The 23584-nt window shown below is 39.1% G+C and overlaps 1 protein-coding gene across 1 annotated transcript in view; it reads right to left on the minus strand.

Annotated features, from left to right (window-relative positions):
• Positions 1 to 1085: 1085 nt before the first annotated feature.
• hpse2 (heparanase 2) overlaps positions 1086 to 23584 on the minus strand; it is a 47264-nt gene continuing 24765 nt past the window's right edge. The window contains exons 4-12 of the mRNA XM_020601789.1: positions 23284 to 23457; positions 21753 to 21924; positions 18159 to 18206; positions 11443 to 11536; positions 10593 to 10699; positions 10276 to 10390; positions 6429 to 6574; positions 4194 to 4340; positions 1086 to 2362 (exon numbers count right to left, since the gene is read on the minus strand). Of these exons, the coding sequence (XP_020457445.1) occupies positions 2200 to 2362; positions 4194 to 4340; positions 6429 to 6574; positions 10276 to 10390; positions 10593 to 10699; positions 11443 to 11536; positions 18159 to 18206; positions 21753 to 21924; positions 23284 to 23457 (1166 nt within the window). The 3' untranslated portion in view covers positions 1086 to 2199. The remainder of the gene's footprint in view (positions 2363 to 4193; positions 4341 to 6428; positions 6575 to 10275; positions 10391 to 10592; positions 10700 to 11442; positions 11537 to 18158; positions 18207 to 21752; positions 21925 to 23283; positions 23458 to 23584) is intronic.

The following is a 23584-nucleotide window of genomic DNA, read 5'->3' on the forward strand; positions in this document are numbered from 1 at the left end:
TTTTATTTATAGGTTCTTGGATATTTCTGCTTTTCATCATGGTCCTGCGCAGGTATAAATAGTCTCATCTTACTGTTTCTTTTTCTTCTCCTTGCAACTGTGCGCTTCTGCAGATCCCCGTCATAGCCCGGGAACTGCTAAAGAGCAGTTGCAATGCTCAGTTTCACTTATCCATTTACCAGAAGTAGCACACATCTCCACATTGTCTCTTGCATGCAGTATAGCGAATTAACAAGCACATTTGATGTAGGATGCATTTATGACTTTTGTGTACTTTTGTGTCATTGTCATTTTTACTGAAGAATAAGAAATAGAACTTCTTTGGTATTTATAGGTGTTTATTATCAATGTAAACTTTTTTTTTAACAAAAAATAATGTATAGGCACACTTTACATATTAAAATAATACTCTCCAAAAATATGAACACCTCTAGATAAACTTTAAACACATTCAGAGGACAAATATTCTTTATATTTAACATGTCCAGGCACTGAACCCACTACTGCTTATCTTCTGCCATGTAGGTCTAGAACTTTATCATTGCAACATGAAACAAAGCTTTCTGGGCAATGTTTTTACCCCCTCTGTGGTTTTCATCTAGAGAATAAGAAGCCCATGTTTCAAGAAATATATAGTCACAATATTAGATAAACAAATGAAAATAAATGTAGATGTGAAACTTTGGTTATAACTATAAACTAACTATAAATTGTTTCTGCCCCTATGACCTGTATCTTAACATAGTCACCCGGTTAGCCCGTAATTTGAAGAATATATTTTTAATTTTACTTTAGTGTTGGGGCATTAGTACCACTACCATAACTGAGTTTTTATTAATCAAAATACAAAGCCAAAGCAACATATTTAATCATATAAATTAGATATATACTGTATTTAGGTAAACACATCAAGCTTAAATCACTTTCCTCACTCTTTATGTGCATTATCTAAAAACATATGACTGTAAATTTGTACAAGTTTATGTAAAATATGTTGTTTTTTTAAACTAGCAGCATAAGAGGATTATAAAACATGAGAACACACTGAAGAGATAGTGAGATATGTTAAAATACACCTGAAAAACTGGGATTTTAGAATTTTTTTCATCTAAAGGAAAACCTATGGTTTTTTCTTAAATTTTATTTTAATTGTTTTGAATGCAGGCGACGTGAGGACTGAAGTTATGGATGGGTTCACATTGTTCTTCATCTATGAATTCCTGCAAAACAGTACCAGTGACACATCCTGGCTATCATACTCTGCAGTTAAATTAAAAGCTGCAGCAGAAAAGCAACGATACACAAAACATACAAAAACAACCTTTAAAAGAAACAGATTTCCCTTTAAGCCACTCGATATGGCAAACAAAGAAATGTATATTTTCAGCGGCACATCAAACAGGCTGGACAGACACATCAGTAGCTTTATCGATAGAACCCACATACACACACACACACACACACACACACACACAAACACTTGCACATAACTTGGTTAGTCCAGGCATGATCTTATACACACCACATCATTTTCTCTTTGTGGAAAGGATCAAGTCAAAGTGAAGTTGACTTGCTTCAGAAATGCTACTTGTTCAGAGTTTTCTCTCATACTGTTTTAGATTAGCGTAGACTGCTCTCTTGGCTGACACAGAGATAGCATACCCTAGATTTGACAATCTAAGAGAAGGAAATATAGCTTCACCAAGTCAAAGACCTTTTGATATCACATCTCTATAACTACAACTCACAATTTTCATACCAAGGTACAAAATAATCACTGTCCATACAAGTCTTTATAACATATGAGGAACTGTTGGTCGGTGAAAAGAATTGAAAAGTGTTCAGTGCAGCCCTTTTTATGTCTTGGGCAAGTCTTTCTTTGTTGGACCAGAGAGGAGAAAAAGAGAAGGGTGCGGTTTTCTTGTATTGTGGTAGAGCGGCTCAAATGTTACCTTTTGAAATGATGGTTGAAGAGGTTATTGTTAAACCAAAGGATTGTCCTGTAGTCAAGCCAAGTGTCCACTCTTCTGAAGTGTCGTTAAGCAAGACATTAAAAATCCTAAAAAAGTGGTATTCTGACCTCCCTCTGTTTTGTAAAAAAAAAAAGAAAATCACACAGTCAAACCGGTGGAGGGTTGGTGGTTTGACAGACTTCTGTGCATCACACTTATACTGTATATCACAGATGAAAGATTAATGTTATCTTCGGCAGGCGTATGCGTTGATGTTTTTGATGACATAAAAGCCGATGGTCATGGGAGGCATGGCTATTGTCCGTCCAGCCCTCAGGGTCTTAGGCTTCAGCTCTGGGAATGTCTCATTGTCCACCATAAGCAGTTTCTCCCCATTCAGCTGGACGTATCTACAAAGAACAGGCTGCATTAGCTCAGTGAGTTGCCTTCAGCTGCGTTCTGACACATAAAACTGGTAGTTGTAAAAGTGTACGTGAAAGAAAGATGAGACAGTTAATGAAGGCCCATGAACCCCATGAACAAAAGACAGCAGATCTGAATCATCTCGTGCACCTTCAGTCTAACGGTGATGATTCCATCAGTTGTACACTTGGGGGTGCTGCTGTTACAAAATTGTAGTTTCACTGTGCAGTAGTACAACCAGGCATTTTGAGTTTAATCTGCATTGAATGAAACCTATATGAGTCAACTGCACCAAAATCATTTCATTTTAAAGCAAAGAGAATATTCAAGCTCAGCATTTTACTGCTTTTTGAGTAAGAGTAATAGAGTTCTCAAAACTATTACTATTATTCAAATATTTGAATTTGTTTTATGTATGTATAATATTTTTTTTTTAATTTTGTTAGTCACAGTGTAACCCAACACTGTTACACTGCACTGTGCACAATTTCAGGGGCTTCATATAAGGATGATTATCACACGAGAATTGTGCAATAATTAAGACAATTTCAAGAATCCAGCAAGAATATATTATACAACATCCTGTTTATCAGTCAGCTTGACTTTTGCAATCTTTTTTTCATTTTTTTAAAAGTATTATTTCTATTTATTCATACAACAAACTAATTGTGACATAGCATAATAAATCAGATTCTAAACATAAATGTCTTTATAATGTATTTGTATTGTGGTGTCAGCTACACCTCACCAAGCTTACAACTTTAAAATACGGCTGTTTTTAGAAGAAAATAAATCAATAAATAAATAAATAACCTTGTGAAGTTCACAGTCTAGTGGTCTGGATAGTTTCTATGTGAACCTCAAATTTATTAAACTATTACATAAAAGTAAAGAGAACTTATGACTCAAACTGAATCACTGGACCTGAATACCAGCATAAAAGTCCCACTACTAAGACAAATTTGTAGACATCTGGTGCTGCAAAATTCTTCATAAAAGTCTCCCTGTGGTGAAGGAAAGCACTTAAGGCATGAAACATTTGTTAGCTTGCTTTCCTGTTAATTGCCTTGCAGTCGTGTTCTAACACCTAAAACATCTGCCAACATCTGCCATCATTACACTCTTATTGAAAGATCATGCCCCAGTCTCCATTAAAGATGTATGTAGGTATTGTATGACACACACACACAGTCCCAAGTCATTATGCTGTTATTCCAGGATTTTAGGCTTAAGTCTGAGTCAGAATAACAGTCCAGGAGCTTGAAGCAGAGAGGAACAGACTGAATGCATAATTTTATATTTTGAGGGTTTTAAGGAAATGGGATTACCTTTTTATGTAAAGAGTACTATATCTTTGTATTTAATACCTTAAGCTACCTATAATATAGATAGAGACATGAAGAGGTTATTACATGTATTATCATGTGTTCGCACATCATATAGACTTAACAAGTTTGACACAGCTGAATTCTAGCACCCGTTGTTTTCTTTAAATTGATTCACTGCAATATTTCAAATCCTAATTTGGTTGGAAAAAATAAAATAATTTAAAACCCATAAAGCTGTTCATGAAATTCTCATCATCCTTATTTCTTACATTTTATTGCCTTTCAGATCTTTGCAAGAATAATTACATTTTGAAAACTGCTTTAGCCAAGATATTGTCATTAGAGTAAAAATCTTAACCGGCATGGCTTGTACTGGTCTCTTACAGCGCATTTGTTTGGATAGAACGTATTTATTCATTGCCTGCATGTGTAAGCTGTATACGTTACATATGTATTCATGCGTGTGAAACACAGAGATAAAGATATTCACCTGGCTCTGAGTCCGTCAGCGCCGTAGGGTTGCAACAGGTACTGATGGACAGTCTTGTTCCGTAACGTCCCTGCCAACTTGATTTTCTTTCGCGAGCGATGCAGATTGATGATGTAGATTGTTATGGACCCTCTCATGTAGTTGTGACTGGCATCATAAAGAAAACGACGAACAACGTTACACTCACTTTCCCACGGAAAGGACAGTCAGGGCAAGACAAGAAAAAAAAAAGCTCCTTTCCACATCTGTTAATAGGGATTTATTATATATTGCATTGTCATGTTGAATGAAATTCTCTATAATTAAAGATGACTACAAAGAGAAGAAAGTCTTTGATAGTTTTATAATTATAGCAATAGGATCAAACCACTACTCACTGATCTAATCTGGATCAAAAGGCCTGTAGAAATAAATAATAATAAATAGTAAAGATAAATAATAATAAATAATAAAGATAAACTGTGCTTTAGAAAGGAATTCCATTAAGCAGCAAGTTGTTTTTTACCACAGCCTAAAATATATCATCATAGTTAGTATGAACCTTCTTAGACCACATTTAATTTTTGAAGCCTTGGTCATCTGTATAAAGGCTCTGTGATGCGAACACCTGATTCTCTTGTAGATTAGATGAAGGGTGTGAATTCAATGGGCAACGCTTCTTGAGTTACACAGACAACAGTGTTCGAGTCCCTCTCTGGAGAGCAAAGCACTTGAGAGAGATACTGGCCAAAGATAAATAATTAAGCGAGTCAGATAAAACAAACATGATAAAATTTAATAAGGGCCAAGGTATGAGGACAAAGACAACAAAGCTGTAGTGAATACCACATGTCGGCCTGATGGCACGTTGTTGTTCAGGATCAGGGTCGGGGCTAAACGGGGGAACGCTGGGTGACTGACTCTGTGTTACACTGGTGTCTGAGAAATGTGGACCATAGATCCAAATCATATATCAGATGGTTAGATGAAGGGAGAGATAATGACCTCTAAGGCCTTTCAAAAAGATGAGGCTCTTCAAGATCCAGACCAGGAGCATAAACATGTGTAGATGCTGTTTGATGTTGGAGCATTGCTGGAAAGTGAAAAATGCAATCCCATGCAAACCACTAGAAGGGGTAAAAGGGCAATGAAAAATCAAATATCTAATCTGCAAAGACTTTTCAAACCACTGACTGCCTGAGCACATTTATAGTCTTTGCTGTCTAACACAGCACAGTCAAACCACTAAGACTACAATGGCTCGTCCACTTAAGGGTAGACTGTGTAAAACCACAAAGCGGCAGAAATAATTGCAACTGAAGTGGCTTTGCATTCAAGAGGAATTGCTTCAGTGCTTCACTGTCTGGTCACATGAGTCCAAGGCTGATCGGTATGTTGAGAGGAGATGAGCTGCAGCACATGCCACTGGCATCTTTTTACTCCCGTATTCATCATACATGCCAGGTGGCTGAGTGAGTACACTTGTTGAAAACTATTTCAAATATTTGTGTGCATGTTATCAGGCCTCCTGTGGCTGTGTGTGGCTTATACAGCCCCCGCCTATTTATCAACCATCTATCTGTGCTGTGCTTCGGTATTTTTTAAAGAGATGCTCCACCTGTAAACGAGTGCTGTCTAGAGAAAGGCCGTAAGTCTAGCCTGGTGCTGACAGCCGCTGGCCTGGGTTAAATGATAACCTTGAACAGGCATTGGGTGCATTCTTTATCTCCTCCCAGCACAGACCGCCTTATTGTCCCTCCCCCTCCCACTAGAATACCCCCCTCCAGCCAATCCAAGATGGAATAAAGGCCTAGCACCTCTTTCAGCGGCTCTTTGACGGCAGGGAGACAGAACCCACACACCTGATAAGTGATATCCGTTAGGTTTTATAGGCTCTGAGCTATGAATGAGTGGGTGTCTGTGGTCTGCTTATTTATGGGAAGTTGAACGGGCTGGCCGGGGATTTTGTTCTTCCCCACCAGACACGAAGCCTCAGGTGTTTTCAGGAGGACACGGGGAGCAGAAAAAGCCAAAACCGCAGCAGTCTGTTTTCCATCTAAACCTTCAAGGACATTCCCAAGGTATAGTTACACATACCTGAAAGGCTAAGAGGATGTGTGCATTGTCATCTGTCATCTCAAATGGAAGAAAAACCCAGCCAAAATCATAGTATACAATAAGACTGTACACTCTTGCTGTGTTTACAGTAAGTACAGGTTACAACCTAGTCCAAGGTAGTTAATCAGTAGCACGTACTTGTAGTAGCTGGTACAATGGGCGTAAATACGTAGCTTGTCTCGTATGACTCGTCCTGGCTGCGGCTTCCTCTGCAGTCCGGCCACCCGCACAGCCAACACCCTCGGCCCAACAAGACGCTTGAAGACCAGAGAGAACCAGTAATCCTTTAAGAGCAACACACACAGAGAAACACACACACATTTGGCATTACTTTTATGACAGAATGGATTCATTTTTATCATCACTGTGCTCAGAACAGGATTCAGTTTAAAGGTACAACATCAAATAGGGCAGGCATTGAAAGGAAGTGTTAAAGACCTGATCTGACTGATGGCAGGGAAACAGTTTAAAAACTTTGCCAGCTCCATTCTATTTAAATGCAAGGGTAAATCTAGCATAGAGAGTTTCATTTAAACAGACCCTTTATTACAGCAGAGCTGGATTCTGGATTCCGGATTCCCCTGAAAGGAAATATTGCTAAAATCTTGTTTATTCGACCCTGAAATGTCCTGGTGATCATAGAGGCAGATTATGTTTCTCAAACTGTGAAAATTAAGAATGTGACAGCGTGAAAAAAAGAGATATATTCCACAAAAATGTCAGGTTCAAATGTGTTGGCCTTCTGACAGTCAACATTCGGCTGGAGCCGATTGTCCCATGTAACATGTCACGTTGTATCTAACCACTGCTGACCTTTTTAAATTCGACAGGTCTTAAATATGACATTTTTACTAAATATTATGCTCTATCATGAATTGCTGTTTTCTGTTATTATCGTGGAGTGGTGTACCATACTGTGACTCACTCTATAGACTACACAGACTCAACACCTCTCCAAGAGACCCAGAATAACATGTGTTCCTCAGGAAGTTCCCATGCAATCCTGCATATGGCAGCATTTAAGGGCTTCTTTTTTCCATGCAGACTTTAACTTAATTTGCTGCCAAGGCATCGAAGAAGCAGAGCACAGTATGGAACTGTATAGTATTGGCTACAGGCAGAGGGATGGATGGATGAATGAACGTCCAGAACTGTGATCCATGATTGTTACATATTGTTCAAAACATAGAACAGTCATGATTTTGGAGTTTTTATTTGTGCAAAACAGCTGGAGAGATCTGATACTCTCGCTTTGTGTTTAAATATCAAAACTTAAGTAAAAGAAACATCAGTAAAATAATATATTTTAAGCCATGGCTGTGTTAAAATCCCTGGTCAGAACAGGAATTGGCTGGACATAAATATTGAAATATTTTGTGAAATGATAGCTGAGGTCATAAATCTTCAGCGGTCTGACTGTCTGCCTGTTTTCCTGTTTAATTGCCTGTCTCCCTGTTTTTTGCCCCTGACTCCCCTTCTATGCACAGACAGTCAGACAGAGAGACATATATCAACAATTACTTTGACATCTAGTCAAAATACTAGAGACCTAGAATTAGAAAGAAGGGTAGACCCAAGTAAACCAGTACTATGCCGCAGACTCCAGAAAAGTAAAGCCATACACCAGAGACCAATCACACCTCAGCTGCAATGTTAAGCAAAGGTAGCAATACCACAATGTGAAAATACTCAGTTACAGCTAAAAGTCCTAGATTCAATATGTTACTTATGTAAAAGTACAAAAGTATTCTCTTCTTAATATACTTAAATCAGAATCAGCTTTAGTGGCCAGGTGTGTTTGTTGGACATAAGGAATTTGACTCTGGTACAGCAGAAGTGTACCAAAAGTTGAAGTACTCATAATGTAGAATGGCACACTTGACAATGATGTATATAATATTATTGAATATTATTGTGTTAATCACTTTACTACTGGGTAGCTTTTGAATTTCCCACTAGAGATCAATCAACTCTTGCAGTTATGTAGTTAATGTGATTCTGAAATGTGCTGTAACTAATAACTAAAGTTATTCAATAAATGTAGCAAAGTAAAAAGTATCATTTTTGCCTCTAAAATGTAGTGAAGTCGAAATATGAAGCAGCAGAAAATTAAAATACCTGAGTAAAGTACAAATACCTCAAAATTGTACTTAAGCACAGTCCACCTCTGGAGGCCACAATATTTTTCTGAAAGTTCAGCGTGTTTTTTAAATTTAATTAGATCCATGAAGATGTTTTTCAGGAAGTTCCAATCGGGCTTACCATAAATCAATAAAGAGATAACAGCTGTTAAAAATGAAGATGGGAAAACATTTAGTAAAAGTATACTTGGAATATGCAGAGTAGTTTACAAGTTAGAGGCTTCAACATGGAGGTAAAGGGCTGCTTTGTATCTGAGATGTAATGTTTTTTCTAAGAAGCCCAGAAAACTGTTGTATTCACCTGAAATACTATTCCTCTTGAGGGCATCCCAAGGGCAATCTTTAAGACAGGAGCAATATGCCTTCACAGTTAATATTGACATTTCTGTTCCTCTAAGAATGAATCACCAACTAGAATGACCATCACATTTATGTAGCTTACAACCCAACTCTGGAAGGAGACAACAGACACGTGTGGAGCGTAAACAGATCAAATGAGGAAAAATTGAGGATGATGAGGACAGAAGAGTAAGGGAAGGGGTAAGTGTGGCCAAAGGTGAAGTAGTTGAGTCATCCTGGGGGGCTTTGACTGGATTCTACCAATGGGGGAGTCATAGGGGAAGGGGCCAGGTCATAAATTTCCAATGCAGGGGACAGACTGGCCCTGCAGTGAATTCTCTCAGCAGGTAGGCTGGTGCAGCCTTCAGACACCCAGCCATGTTAAAAGCATTGTGATCCTAGCGGGAGACTATTCCCAGAAAAGAGGGAAGAAAAAAGAAGCCATAGCGATTGTTTAATATCTTATAGTTGTGGCAGACAAAAGTTCCTGCCAGAGAGAACTAACGAGGGTTTCAGTGAAAAATTCTTGTTCCATTTTGCATTAGTAGCTAATTAGTTTCTGAGCCGATAACATTAGTTTTTTAAATGGTATTACAGTATGTGACTGCCATTGCTCCTTCTAGCAGCTATTTTTGACCAAAGCAAGAACAAAGAATCTTGAATAATAACAAATGTTTGATGAACGCTCTGATTCCATCATTGTCCTCCTTTATTGTCGGAACAATTTATTGTACGTGTCCTTAATGCAAGTCTCTCACCCTGCTCGGCCTAGATTAACGTAAACTCTTTTTATGAACTTAATAAATCCTTTTTATGATCTTGGCTCATCATAGCATCTTATCGCTCCTCACACTTGCAAAAGGAGTTCACTATGACACCAAGTCAGTATTTAAAAAGTCTCTCCCATTTAAAAGAAATACAATGCCAGGAAACATCCTCTCTTCAACTGTGAGTACAATAAAGGGACATTATGTTACGCCTCCTACGTATCTGTGCTGTTAAAATTCTTTTCCCTTCATACACTGAGCATGCACAACCAAATAAAAGAACAGTGTATTTGTGATGATTAATACAGTGCTGTGGTCTAAGCCTGTTGTATTTCTGTCCTTGAAAGAAATCAGAACAAACCACAGAGGAACTTGGGACGGGGCAGGTCCATTTCACACAAAGTTGCAGGCCATTTTACTAACATGCCTGTGTATTCGGGTCTCGGGTTGCAGCTCCCTCACTGGCTGACTGTCACACACAGAGAAGCACACAGTTGGGATGGGGGTTGCGGGGAGCAGCGACACTGTCCTGAGCTACTGACAAAGGGCTAAGGTTACATAGCGTTTCGCTCCTGTGTCTAGCCACTCATCGCCGCTAAACACCTTTCATCTCAGCTAATAGCTCCCACGGGAAAAAGCAAGAGGTGCCATCGAGCAACTGGGTCTGATACAGAAAAGGTCCATGAACAAAGCTGAACTGAGGCTCCTACAATGCAAAAGTGAAACTGAGAGACTTACAGGTAAAGGATTAAAGTGCTGGTCCACAAGGTGTGTGTATCCATAGTCAAAAAATGAGTGACGCATGACCACATCTATTCCCTGTACAGCAGCCATACCCAGCGTGTTCACCCACCTGGAATACACATATATAAACACATACAGAGGGAAAAGAAATAGTAATGCTGTAGCTGCCTTTGATTTCCAATAAAAATATATAATGCATATGGAATAAATATATGTTCTTGTGCTGATGGTTCAGTTCATTATTGTCACATACATCATTATCATCAAATCACACCACAGTGGTTTTCTTACAGTATGATAGCAATACTTACAGAAAGCCAGCAGCATATGTGTCAGAGAGATTACTAATGCCTCCTGCCCATGCCGGCCCCAGTCCACCCAGCCACACCTTCTTACCAGGAGTATGTGTGTTCACAGCCTGCAATGAGTGAAGGAAATGCAGGTGTATCAACAAAATCTACGCTGAAATCAATTACGTGAAAGCTCCACTTTTTGGTCTCGAATTAATGAATCATTTTCAGTCAAATTTAATTTAGTGGAAAGAGCTTCAGTGGAAGGTCATTGCAGTTGGCACCAACAGACTTCTACATATCCTCTCTCCTGTTACATTTCACGGACTGTTTTAAGTTTTGTTTTGGGGAATGATTGCTTCTTTTACCCTGAGGCACTTTGGAGCTGTTCATTTTTTTCAACTCAGCAAGTCTGCCACAGCAGTTATTGTTGATAATATTACCTCATGGTGGACACAAACCTTTTACCCTGAGGGCTCGCTCTTGTGGTTTGCAGATGTGGCTTTATCATTACATACTGTAAACTAGCTGAGATCTGAGCAATCCATAACTTGGCAGACTTGGAAGATATGCAAATATACTATATCTCATGATAAAAATGAGTTATTTCTTCATATCTGCCTTTGAGATTGCCTTAAAGTCAACATTTCCAAAAATAAAAGATGTTGGGAAAAGGGAGAAGACCTGAGATATGACCTCTGATAGAGCCAGACATTAAACAAATTTTGTATCTACAGTACAGATCGAGAGCTAGAATCTCTTCAAGCATCCACTTCAGAAATTGTTGATGTGGGATATATCTAGTATGTACATACACTAGATACACACTGAGATTATTTATAGTAGATAATACATTTCAGGACTGAAGTACCTTGGTGACTTTACTAATCTGCTCTGTCAGTGTGTCCAGTAGACGAGTTTTTAGGAAGTCCTCCACTGTCCTCACTCTGCCATCCATGTAATAACTGTAAAGGAAATGCAGGGGAAATGCTGTGAGGGAAACACCTTGTACGCTATGACATACAGTATTCAATTATACTTCAATGTACTGACAGTCTGTGTGTGAAAATGTCAGATTGCATGAGGGGAATTGGAAGCAATGAGATTTCATAAAAACTAAACAACGCAGACATGCATCTCTGGTGATTCTGTGTGTGAAGGATAAAGACAGAGAGAGATTATAATAAGAGGTGATGTTAAGAGATAAGAAGAATTCATAAGTAGTTAGAGCCAAAGTCTTGAGGAACACCAGCCTGTGGGCAGATAGAAAGCCTCTCCAAGATCCTCTACAAGAGTCCAAGAGAAGAAACACAAGAGCAACAACCACACACCCATGTTTCAGAACATTATTTAACTGAGTCTCTTCAGTGAAACTGCTTATAGTCTACGTAAAGTGTCACACAAGGACAAAAGCAGGGCCAAGACTGATGCATGAGAAAAATATCCACAAAAGGTAAAATGGCTTGTGTAGAGGCAATATTTGGCACAAAACCTACCAAATATTTTCAAAACTAAATTAAGAAAAAGTATTTGTCAAATTTTTTAGTCAATTTTTTTTACATTACCACGACATAATAAAAGAAATAACAAAAACGGATACAACACCTGTTAATAGGAGATTTTTAAAAGAAAGACTCATTGCATAGCAGAGTTCTCCTCTGAATCTTCTAAAGCCCTAACTGTTATTAATAACACACCAGATCAGTTCATACCTGATTAAAGCTGCAAATGTTTTGTGCTAGTTTAGATTTTTTATCTACCAAAATGGGAAACTCTCCAAGAAAACTATGATGAGTCAATCCAGTTACTGAGTGAATGGCCAAATGTCTCCAATTTGTCACACTGTGGAGACTGCAAAGAGAGAATTGCACTGTATTGTGGATACTAAGGCCAAAAGACAAGAAGACCATATAAATGCAGCTTCAAAACAAAACTACACAAAAAAAGAACCAATGTCAAACCTCTATTAACCCTGTTTTGGGAAAGTCAGCAAAAATGTGTGGACAAAACTGCAGAGGACAGAGATGAATTTTGTTCACGTGGGGTGCAGCGGTGTTGCAATCTGAGCTTAGCCTCATTCCTGGCCTCAAAGTGTAAACAACACACGGATAAAGTCATAGCTTTACACAAATTATTTGGTTATCCTGTCATCTTTCCAGAGTGCTTACAATAATTCTTTAGTCCAGATCCCACAGAAAGAAATTCCAGTTCATATATGGAAACAAAATAAGATGGTGCAATTAGTAAAGCTATATTTTGTACTGCAAATAAGTACTACTGGAAAGTTTTGCATCGGTAGAACAGGGGTCAGTAGAGCAGAAACCTCATAACAAAATGACTATAAAGAAAACTGTCTTGTAGTATCTTGACCAGAGATGAAGAGATAATAGCTCGGTGTTCATAAAATTGTCCAGTCTAAACTCCTAAAACAGAACAAAAGTCCTTTTCTTTGTTCATCCAACATGTGACACAATGTTTTAACTGTCAGACGGACCAGGATTCCATAAAATGAAAAAGTGAACGACACAGTGTCCGAGTGTTTTCACACAAGAGATCCAATTGGTCGGCTTGCTTTACACAGCTCCCATTGAGTGCCAGCACCACATCAAAGACAGCTCCCTAAAAAAAATTTATCCAGCACTTGATTAACAGAAACACAGAGACAGACAGGAACAGAAGCAGAGGTAGAAGAGTATCAGTACCAAAAATGTAAAAATACTCAACTAAAACTAAAAGCCCTATATTGTAAACATTTACAAATACATAAAGAATAATGGTCCATTTACATGATGGTTGCGTAATGATCACAGAGGACACTTTTTTCCTGGTGACTAATGTTAACATCCTCTACCTGGACACCTTTCTTTATTTTTAAACCCTTATTCTGTTAAAAAAGGGGTTAAGAATCTATATACCAGTTAGGTTACACTGACTGCACATTTAAGTGTCAATGAACAGCCATGTGGTGTACCAAGAGATTTAGGGTGAGTGGAGGGGAAGCAAAGTAAGAATGAGTTCTTGATGTGGACCAGCAGTTATCATCAGATCAATCATTACATAGCAGCTGAAGTCAGTAAATTCAGTCATCACTAAATTTATAGTCCCTCTGTGATTTTCAGATGGAGAGAAAGGTCACAAATCTTTAACATCTCTTTTTTCTCCCCTCAGCTGTGAGCAAGAAGAACGCCAGGCTCTCTAGCATGCAGGGCCACTCCTGGCCTGTTTAAAATGTGACCGCTTAGCTGCAAAAAGTAAAACCGATGAACATATACAGTGGCTTAAGTATTCAGACCCCTTGACTTTTTGCACATTTTATTGTATGTTTAATTTTAAATGTATAATTTGTCCATTTTGCACATCAATCTACGTTTAGTGAGACAACAAAGCAGTTTTTGGAGATTTTAAATTATTACTATTTTTTATTAATACAAATTAAAAACTGAAATCTCACTTGCTGTGGTCTGCTTTACTTATCGTTGAGTTGTGTCTGCAAATGACTGGAATCAAGCGCTGTGGCACGCACAGAAAGGCACACACCTGTGTATATGAAGTCCCACAACTCACATTGTATGTCAGGACAAAAAAAACCAAGCCCGAGTCCAGGGAAAACTCTCTGTTGACCTCAGTTATAAAATTATGGTGAGGGATAGATAAAGGTAAAGGGAATAAAACTATTTGTAAAGCTTTGCGTGTTCTCAGGAGCACAGTGGAAGAAGTTTGGAACCACCAGGACTCCAAGTGTTGAAAAGACATGACAGCCCCATTGCATGTTGCCAAACTGCATCTACTGTAAAGGACTCAGAGCAGGAGAAAAAAAAGAGTCTGTGATCTGATGAAACAAAAATTTAACTCTTTGACAGCAGAAGTCCAAACACTATGTCTAGAAAACACCAGGCACCTGCCTAATACCAGCCCTATGGCGAAGCACGGTGGTGTCGGCATCATGCTGCAGACTGGGATGATGGTTCATCTTTCAGTACAACCTACAGCTAAGACAACACTGAAGTAGCTTCAGGACAAGTCTCTCTCACTGTCCCTGAACAGCCCAGCCAAAGCCCAGACGTAAATCCCACAGAACATCTGTGGAGAGACCTGAAGGTGGCAGTTCACAGATGCTTCCCATCCAATCTGATGTAGCTTGAGAGTATCAGCCAAGAATATTGGGAGAAACTACCCAGATCCAGGTGTGCACAGCTTACTTACCCAAGAAGACTGTAAGGTGTAATTGCTGCCAAAGGGGATTCCACAAAGTACTGAAAGTCGATATACTTTTGTTAATGAAAGATTTGATTTGAATAGATTTTTTTTAGAGATTTGTAAAAATGTCTAAACTTTGTCATTAGTGGCTACTGAAGTGTAGACTGATAAGCACAAACAGCATTTTTATCGTTTTAAAATTAACCTTACAACTTAAAAGAGAAGGGGTCAGAATACTTTCTGAAGACACTGTATGTCTCTGAAAAAAAGTAAAAATGCCTCTGATTTGCTTTCAGGCCACAGTTCTGGTGCAAGAAGTGCTCATTTTCAAAAGTAAGGTTCATGAAGTGCATCTTTCCTCATTTCATAATGTAAACGAGTTTGGCGGGGGGCTTGTGCTTCAGATGTTCACACCACCAATACTCCACTGCAGAAACAACTAGGGCTCACATTAAGTGTGTTGCTCAGAGGCACTGAAACACCAAATTTTGTCAAAAAAAAGTCTGTCTTGCTCACATTTCTTGCTCATATCTTCACAGCTAAATCTGGCAGCTGGTTGGTCTCACACTTCAGACTAACCTAATTCTCTCACCAGTAAGCAGCCCATTAGGTCCAAACATGTTCACTAATGGCTAAGGATGAAGGTGTCGGTGTTTGATTAAAGAAACAGTCCACCTAAATTATAAAAAACATGTTTTCTCAGATAGAGTTTTGGTTTTATTATATCAAAACCTGGGAAATTATGCTGACATTACTGCCAAAACCCCATTATAAAAGTGGTGAATGGAAGTTTGCTCATAGTGCTCCCAGCACTGAAATAAGACTAAAGCAATGCTAGAACCTCTGCAACACTATACTTAAGCACAGCACTGCCAAAGGAAAAACTGTGCTGCTCAACAACTGCCCTTCCTTTGTCCCCTGAGAAGTAAATCAGATTCTTATTTTGAGTGTGCTGAGTTCTGAACTTTCTTTCCTAAACCCCACCTAGGAGAAATATGGAGCAAACGCTAAGATCAATTTAAGAAAAGTTACCCAGGAACTGGAACTGCAAAAGAACTGAGGGAGATCTTACAACATGCTCATAGATTTCTCAGGAATGAATTAGCAATGCCTGACAAAGATCTCATATAAACTGAAATGTTGCTCTGTTAAATTTGCTAAGTGCAGTGTGAGGATCCTTTGTTTGACCTTTTCCTCAAATTTGTACTAAAAGCCATTTTTGTCTTAAGTGAGATAAATAAATATTCAACAATGTACTGTGATACGACTAAACTTTCCTGAAGATTCCAGCTAGCGTGCATGTTCTGTCTGTGTGAGAGAAATAACTCCCCCTAGCAGCAGGTGGCAGTATCAGTATTTGCCATTCAAAAAGGGAAAGACGAAGAGCTAGACAGCAGAAATATAAGTATAAACAAAGCAGCTCTTGTTCAAAACAGCTTGTGTTTATAAGAAGTTGCAAATAGCACTGCCGTTCTCTGCTCTTGGTCTGCTCCCGACAGGGTCAGACTAGTGCCAGCGGTGCGGGACACAATGGGAAGATGAGCACTGACAGACGCTCACCGACGTCCCCACAATGGCCGACTGTCGGCTTGATGTGTCTCCCATAGGTTTTTAAATGGGTTGAGATCTGGTGACCATAGCATATGATTAACACACTCATCAAACCATTCAGTGACCCCTTGTGCACAATGGATGGGGGGACTGTCATTAACTCATTTATTAAGGTTGTTCCTTTAATTGGTTGCCTGGTTGTATCTCTAGAGATGAGTTGTTTCCAAATCTGGAACAATGTAAGAGCTTAAAATAGGATCTGGAGACTATTTCTTAGGAGCTACAATTGAAATGTATAAAATAGATCAAGATCTCAAACTGGTGTGAAAAAAAAGCTTCAGTATGTCCAGGGAAACAATCTGGACACAGCTCAACTTCAGAATCTTGTTTTCTTCTGGGTGTTTTGAGCTAAATCATAAGATAAATCAGATTAACAGGGATACTGATGGAGTGAGATGTGCTCACTGATTTTATTTTATGTGCTGTGTGCACCACATATTTAATTCCATTCACCTCCACAGTATTGACATGGAGGCAGAAAATCTCAGACTTGTATCTAAAAACTAAACCCAAAACAGTCTGCATGTATACAGACTGTTTTGGGTAAATGACAAACTTGGATGAACGGACCCTTTAACTTACTTAAAATCGTAAGTTAGGTTTGGGTTAAAGTGGTTAGAAAAACAAAAAGACAAAAAAAGTGCACATATAGATCTCCAGCCAAGCATCTTTAGAAAAATGGGCACACTCTTTGTACAAAAGCAAAAGAAAACAATATTTCAGAAAGATGGAAAGAAAGAGAAGCGACAGAGACAGAAATGACAAAACATTCTGATCAGTTTTGCTGGTGAATCCAAAAATGAATAAGCAGTAACTGAGACAAGATGCTGCAAATGTGAAGCTACAATGTTGTGGAATAAACTGTCACAACATCATGCAAACCACATATCAATGTCATGATCTGAAGGCATATAAATATTTCACTACATAACCAACATGTTGCATCAACCACGGAACACCTCTGACTGCAAACCACAGACAGATGTACTCCCCATCTAAATCAGTTCATAATGAATGCTGCTTTCCAACCTTACCGCTCGTGTGTCAAAACAACGCAAATCAGCTGCAGTGGAATGAGACCTGTGTTGTAGACCTGTTAATGAGTGGTCTCCATTATTATTAGTTTGGCTTCTTTTGTGGAGGTCGGAGTTTCTGTCACGCTGCCTAGTTAGACTGGAATCTGGACCTCTAGTGTAAAACAGGCTAATTGACAGAGGGAATGAACCAGAGCATATGGTTTGACTTTGGCAGTGTGGGTGGTGTTTTCCTAAGTCTTGCTGACAACCTTCTTCCTTCCATTTCTTCTAATTTTTCCTAATTAGACCTGACCTTCACCTTCATGACTGCTCACTCAGTCACACAAGGCTTGCCTGAGCTTACAGTGAGCGTCTTTTTGTACACATTTTACATGCGTGTAAAAAGATACAGATAAAACATGGAAAACAAGATCAAACCGCTGATATGTTTGTATGCGCAATATACAATAGGCAGGTGTTACTAATTTAACACACACACAGGCCAAAAAAAGTGAGTGTGCTCTTTTCCTGTTGTTGCACGATAAACCCAGTTTTCCACATTATGCATCGGTCTTTCTCAGTAACAGTGTTAATAATGATTAGTACTGACTACTGTGGTGGTGATACAGGCAAAACATGGCCTGTACTGTTAGATTTATGGTTAGTTAAGTGAATGATCCACTCTTTTAGAAGACTGCAGATCAGTTCTGGGGTGTTCAAGGGACAAAATAATAAAATAAGGAAAAAAGGGTAAAATACCTACTGTTGCCACGTAACTGCATCTACAACTGAGCCAGCATTCTTCATGAACCTGTAGGTCAGAAAAACAGAGATATCTTAACCCGAGTGGCCGTTTTGCTTCAAACATGAAGACAATTTGTTTACATCCTGGGTCTTATTCAGTGCTGCAGTAGTGAGTCCTAAAATCCAGAAATGAATTAGTATTTTTGCATCGGTTTTTGTTTAGATACCTGAAAGAAGGTCTGTGGTTAACACAAGGTTAACATCACGCTGAGCGCGGAGACTCATCTACACACTAGTCTGCCTTTAGAGCCTTGTTACTTTTAAAGTTGCGCACTTGCAAACTATTCTAGCTTACACAGCCATGATCACTAGTTAGACCAGGTCACACTAAGAGGAAAGGATTTTGCAGAAGAGGTAATATAAATCAAATCACAAGTTAGAAGCTGTGGTGGTGACGTTGAAGTCATGGCACTGTGGTGCAGCCTAACAATAGCTTTTTACTTTATCGTATTTGGGCTTCAAAAATCCTAAAACTGGCGTTCATCTCACCTGTGAAGGTTATCTTGCTAAACAAAATGTGTAAGGGTCATAAACAGTTGTTTTTCACAGAGCTTATTTTTCACAGTAATCCAAAATTCTATAGAACAAATCCCATTTTTGACAAGGAAACCAGGGTGATGCTAACTTCCAGGTTGGCCTACGAGAGAAATGTAAAATGAGGACTTTCTTTTGTACTGTACATATTATGAAAATCTATCTTATATCAATTTGTGGTGACATAATGACACATTAATGAATAATTTATTTGTTAAATCAGGTATAAGTTTAACATTTACCTATATTTTCACGTGTTTTAGTTAATACGGCAAAACTGATAATCACAAAAATAAGAGAAACAATCAATTTAAAACCCTATTAATTTTTCAAAACAGTACACAGCACTTTAAGCATTTTCAGGTATGGTTCATGCAGCCTGTAGACTTTGCTTTTTGTTATTCAAATACAAACTCCAAACATCCCTAGAGTGCACACAAAAATGCAGGTTTTCTTTTAATGGTCTCATCCTATACACAAACACAACCTCAACACATACACAGTTCTTCCTCCTCTCTGCGTTCCTCCTCCTGAGCGTCTGCATCTGTGTGTTTGTGTGTCTCCTAGTCTACCTGACTCGCATCGCTCCATATTTGGGGGTAACAGATTGTCCGACATGTCCAAAAGGACATCTCTAAACATCATGTCACTAAAACACAACTTTCACAATTCTGGCTTGTTTAGTCTGTGAGGCTCTGATATTTGGATTGTTGAGCAGGGCAGTGTCTAATTCATCTTATTTCCAGAGAGCAGCAGAGTAGTCGGGCTGTCAAACACAAGAGCCAGCCCCTCGTAACAGTGTCAAACACAGAAGAATCACCCTGTCGTTAAATGCGACACTTGTGACCTGCGGATACTCCAGCTCTGTCCTCTTCATCCTCTCACTCCTCTGCCTCTTCTCACCACTTGTCCACAACATCCTCCCTTCCCTTTGAGTCCACTGCTCATCAGTCAGTCTGATCTGTACAGTACACATACACACACTGGTGCACACAAACACACACCTTTTATTTACTAGTCAATTTGAACTGCCAGTGCTCAGAGAGATAAACAGCAGCTCCTAATGGCTTCACTGATGCAAGTAGCTCAAGCACATAGAGAAGGGAGACCCGTATTGAATTTTTCATTCTCCTCTGTTTTCCAACTACCTGTCAGAATGTGTATGGTTGCAGAGAGGAGCTGAACACAGATTCAGGCTGAGATAAACTGAGACAATAAAGTGTTCCTGTGCATGTATCTGCACATGCACTTGCGTGTGTATGTGAGTGTGTGTGTGAGTGTGTGAGTGACAGCACAGCAACTGTAGCACACATTACAATAACTTTATGGAATGTTTTAAAAGGATAAAGGAGTGCTGTCCACCGTTTACCAACTCTAGTTAAAGTCCGAGCTATATCTTCTACCTCGGTCACTTCTGGTTGTCTTATTTCCTGTGTAAATCTCTGGCGGCACACGACTAGAAAGCTAATGTACCAACAGCTTTCAGTGGCGCTGGACTCATCCTGAGCAGCTCTGTTCCTGATAACTTCACTATACAAACTTAAAATCTCTGTGTAGCAGCTGCCCGGCTGGTTGTGCAGAAAAGCATTTAGGTTAATGAGGTTGCTGTAAGATCGCAATGACACATAAGCAAATTTAAATAATGAAGAAGCTATGGCTGCTGTGCTGCATGCATAAGTTACATACTGCCACTCTCTCAAGATGGATACACATAACAAACATGTAGCTGTGTGATGACCACAGATTTGTTTGGTCTGAAAGAGGACGAAGAGACTTGCATGAGAAATAGCAACACTATGATACTTAAGGAGACAGCGCTGAAATCCAGTAAGGTGCTGTGTGGAAGCCAGGAAGGAGCTCTGCTCTCATGGGGTCAGTTTAACCCCTGCACATACCTGTATTCAATGTCTAATACACATTTAATCTGAGGGATGTTTTTAGTATGGTCAGGATATAAGAGATGCAGCCAATATCCAAATGACTTTTGAAAACATTTGATCACATATGAATCTCAGTCAAAATCTGAACACATGGGGAGTTTGACTCCGGTACAGTGGCTCTCAGTGTGCATGTACAAAGTTCTTCCATAAGAAAAACAAGATAAGACTGGGAGAACAAGAAAACACAAATGTGCAAACACAAAAAAGAATGTACATTAGAAAAATAAAGTATTTATAAAATATATAATATGTGTATATACACAATTTAGATGGAAGTTTTAAGGTACATATATACAAAGGTATATTTTCAAGGCAAGTGTTCATCAGTGTAATGACCCAGGTGAAGAAACTGTCCTTGTGTCTGGTTGTTTTGGTGTACAGTGACCTGTAGCGTCAGACGCTAACATTTGTTCACCTTTGTGAAATGATTTTGATTTTCAGTGCCACAATAATACATATTATGGGAGAACACTGAAAGGAGGAGAATATGTCAGGGTATGACTGCTGCTGACCGTAAGGTTAGTAAAGCTGGGGTCAGGTTAAGCATTGCAGAAGACAACCCCCTTGGGGTTAGAGATATGGTTTGTTTCCCATTTAGGTAAGTAGAAACATTTGCAGGTACATTATTAATGTAGGGAAGAAGAAGAGAAAAAGTTCTTATATGGTTTTCTTTGCAGTAAAGGTATAATAAAAAAGTATGACATCTCACCATACAAACTCAGGAAGGAACCAGCTAGAGCTGAGAGACGGTTCTTAGATAGTTGATCAGAATCAAACTGAAGCTGGCGGAGCTTCTGGGTAAAACCAGCAGGTGGGATGTTGTGCTGTCACATTATCAATCAGATGAAACTATATTTAGGCTGACATGATATAACTGGAGCTGAGACCCTAGCAACTGCAGACTGGAAATCCATAAACACTGAACACTACTACAATGTGTGTATGTGTGTGCGCATATAAGCTCAGTAAAAGTCTGAAACTGCTGCAGCATACTTTCCACTGCCTACCCCTTTATTCCAGCAGCATGGCCTAACAAGGAGCAGAATCCTGGCCAATCAGTGTTTTACGTGCCGACTCACCCATCCAGCAGCAGAACAGCATTCTTCCGGGGTCGTCCCGCATTGGGGCCGTACAGGTGAGCTCGGTGGTAGTAGCGCACAGACTGCAGCAGGGTACGCAGCATGGTGTAGTCCTGAGCCAACTGGGTGCTGTTGACCGCCCGACCCACCATACTGCGGTAGGCATTAGGCTCTGGGAAGAGGAGGTGGAATACAGTGAGCCAGAGAGATGGGGATTATACAAGTAACAGTATGGAAATGGCAGAGAAATGTGTTGTTGTTGTCAGATCTTTGTCTCCTAGAGAGCATCCAACAGCCAGTGGAAAAAAGGGTAACTGGGCAATTCGCAGTAATACAGACAGATGGACTCAGTGCCAGGGGAAGGTCCAAACATGTGGGGTGGCCTTGCAGAATCAGTAAAAAAAAAAAAAACAAAGTGAATAAAGGAGCTTCCCCAATGGGAGGGAAACTAAACTTTTGCAGGCCCACTGTTGTTTAACCACTCTACTAGAGAACACTGTGACTATATCAGCACCAGGCTGTGTCGTGTGCTGTGTTCCTGAAAACTATAATGAAAATATTATTAGCAAATTTCAAAGGATCACCTTTTCATTCACCCGCTGCAAATACATCTGGATGACTTACTTGAAATGATTACTTTTGCTATGGTTGAAGCCCCCACTAAAATTTAACATGGTCCAATCAATGAATTTTGCATGGTACTTTTAAGCTTGGACTAAAATAGAGGTTTCTATTGTGAGATTTACTAGAGATTAAATGAAATGAAAATATGAAGTGGTGTGCAGCAGGCAAACAGGACTCTGTGTGCGCTGCACTGCAGCTCCCCAGGAACACAGATGGTTAGGATGACATGAGGACTAGCGGTTCCTTTCATCCCTGAATAAAACCTCACCTTAACCCTTAAAGTGCTACACTCATACTTATTGTGCATTATTTAAACAATGTCTCTATTAAAGCTGACAAAACCAGTGAATATTACATAAACAAAATGTGTAACTGCTTTCTCATAGCACTGTTTTAGTGAACAAAGATGTATTCTGAACTTTAAAATGGGCTTTATTGAACTAATCAAAAGTAAAAAACTGTTTTAGACTGCTTAAGTTAGAAACCGTTAAGTTTATGTGCACTGCTGTAAATTGTTTAGGGATCAGTTTAGAGTTGATTAAGTGTTGACATTCAGCTTGGTTAATTTTTAGTTAATTAATTTGGGGATTTTGTCTAAAATTGCTGGTCTAAGACTGTGGTCTGTGTGCATATTTTGTTTTCTGTACAGCAACTGCTAAAATATATATGTAAAATTCTACTGTATAAAATATCATGACCTCAGGTTGTATCAGCAACACTTAAAGTCATCACTTTTTATATGGATTTCTAGTCAGTGATTATGATAATTGTAATCAAATGAAGCAATAATTCCCACAGTGCTGCTACATTAAGGATAGAAGTTGACTAAAAGTACACATAAACTTTCGTATAACTACAAATTATAGCCTATTGTGTTCTTTAGTATGTGGTGTGATGCTGTACTGACCATTGCCCAGCTCCCAGGAGATGTTGTACTTCTTGCTAGCGCTGTACTTCAGGAGACTCAGGGTGGAGGAAGTGTTCCAGGAGTTGTCAGGGTTTCTGTGCAGCGCGTTGAGACCCAGGATCAGGTGCAGACCAGCGCAGTCAGCAAAGTTGTACAATTTGTCTAAAGACCTGGCTGGGAGAAACCCACAAAGCAGTTGTAACTTTGATTCTTTTTATACATCTGGAATCATATGACCATATTAACACAATGGAGACCATGTGGAACTCTTTGATCAACTGGTTCTCGTGTCTATGTGTTA

The sequence above is a fragment of the Monopterus albus genome, unplaced genomic scaffold (genome assembly GCF_001952655.1).
Source record: "Monopterus albus unplaced genomic scaffold, M_albus_1.0 scaffold52.1, whole genome shotgun sequence".
NCBI classification, from domain to species: Eukaryota; Metazoa; Chordata; class Actinopteri; order Synbranchiformes; family Synbranchidae; genus Monopterus; species Monopterus albus.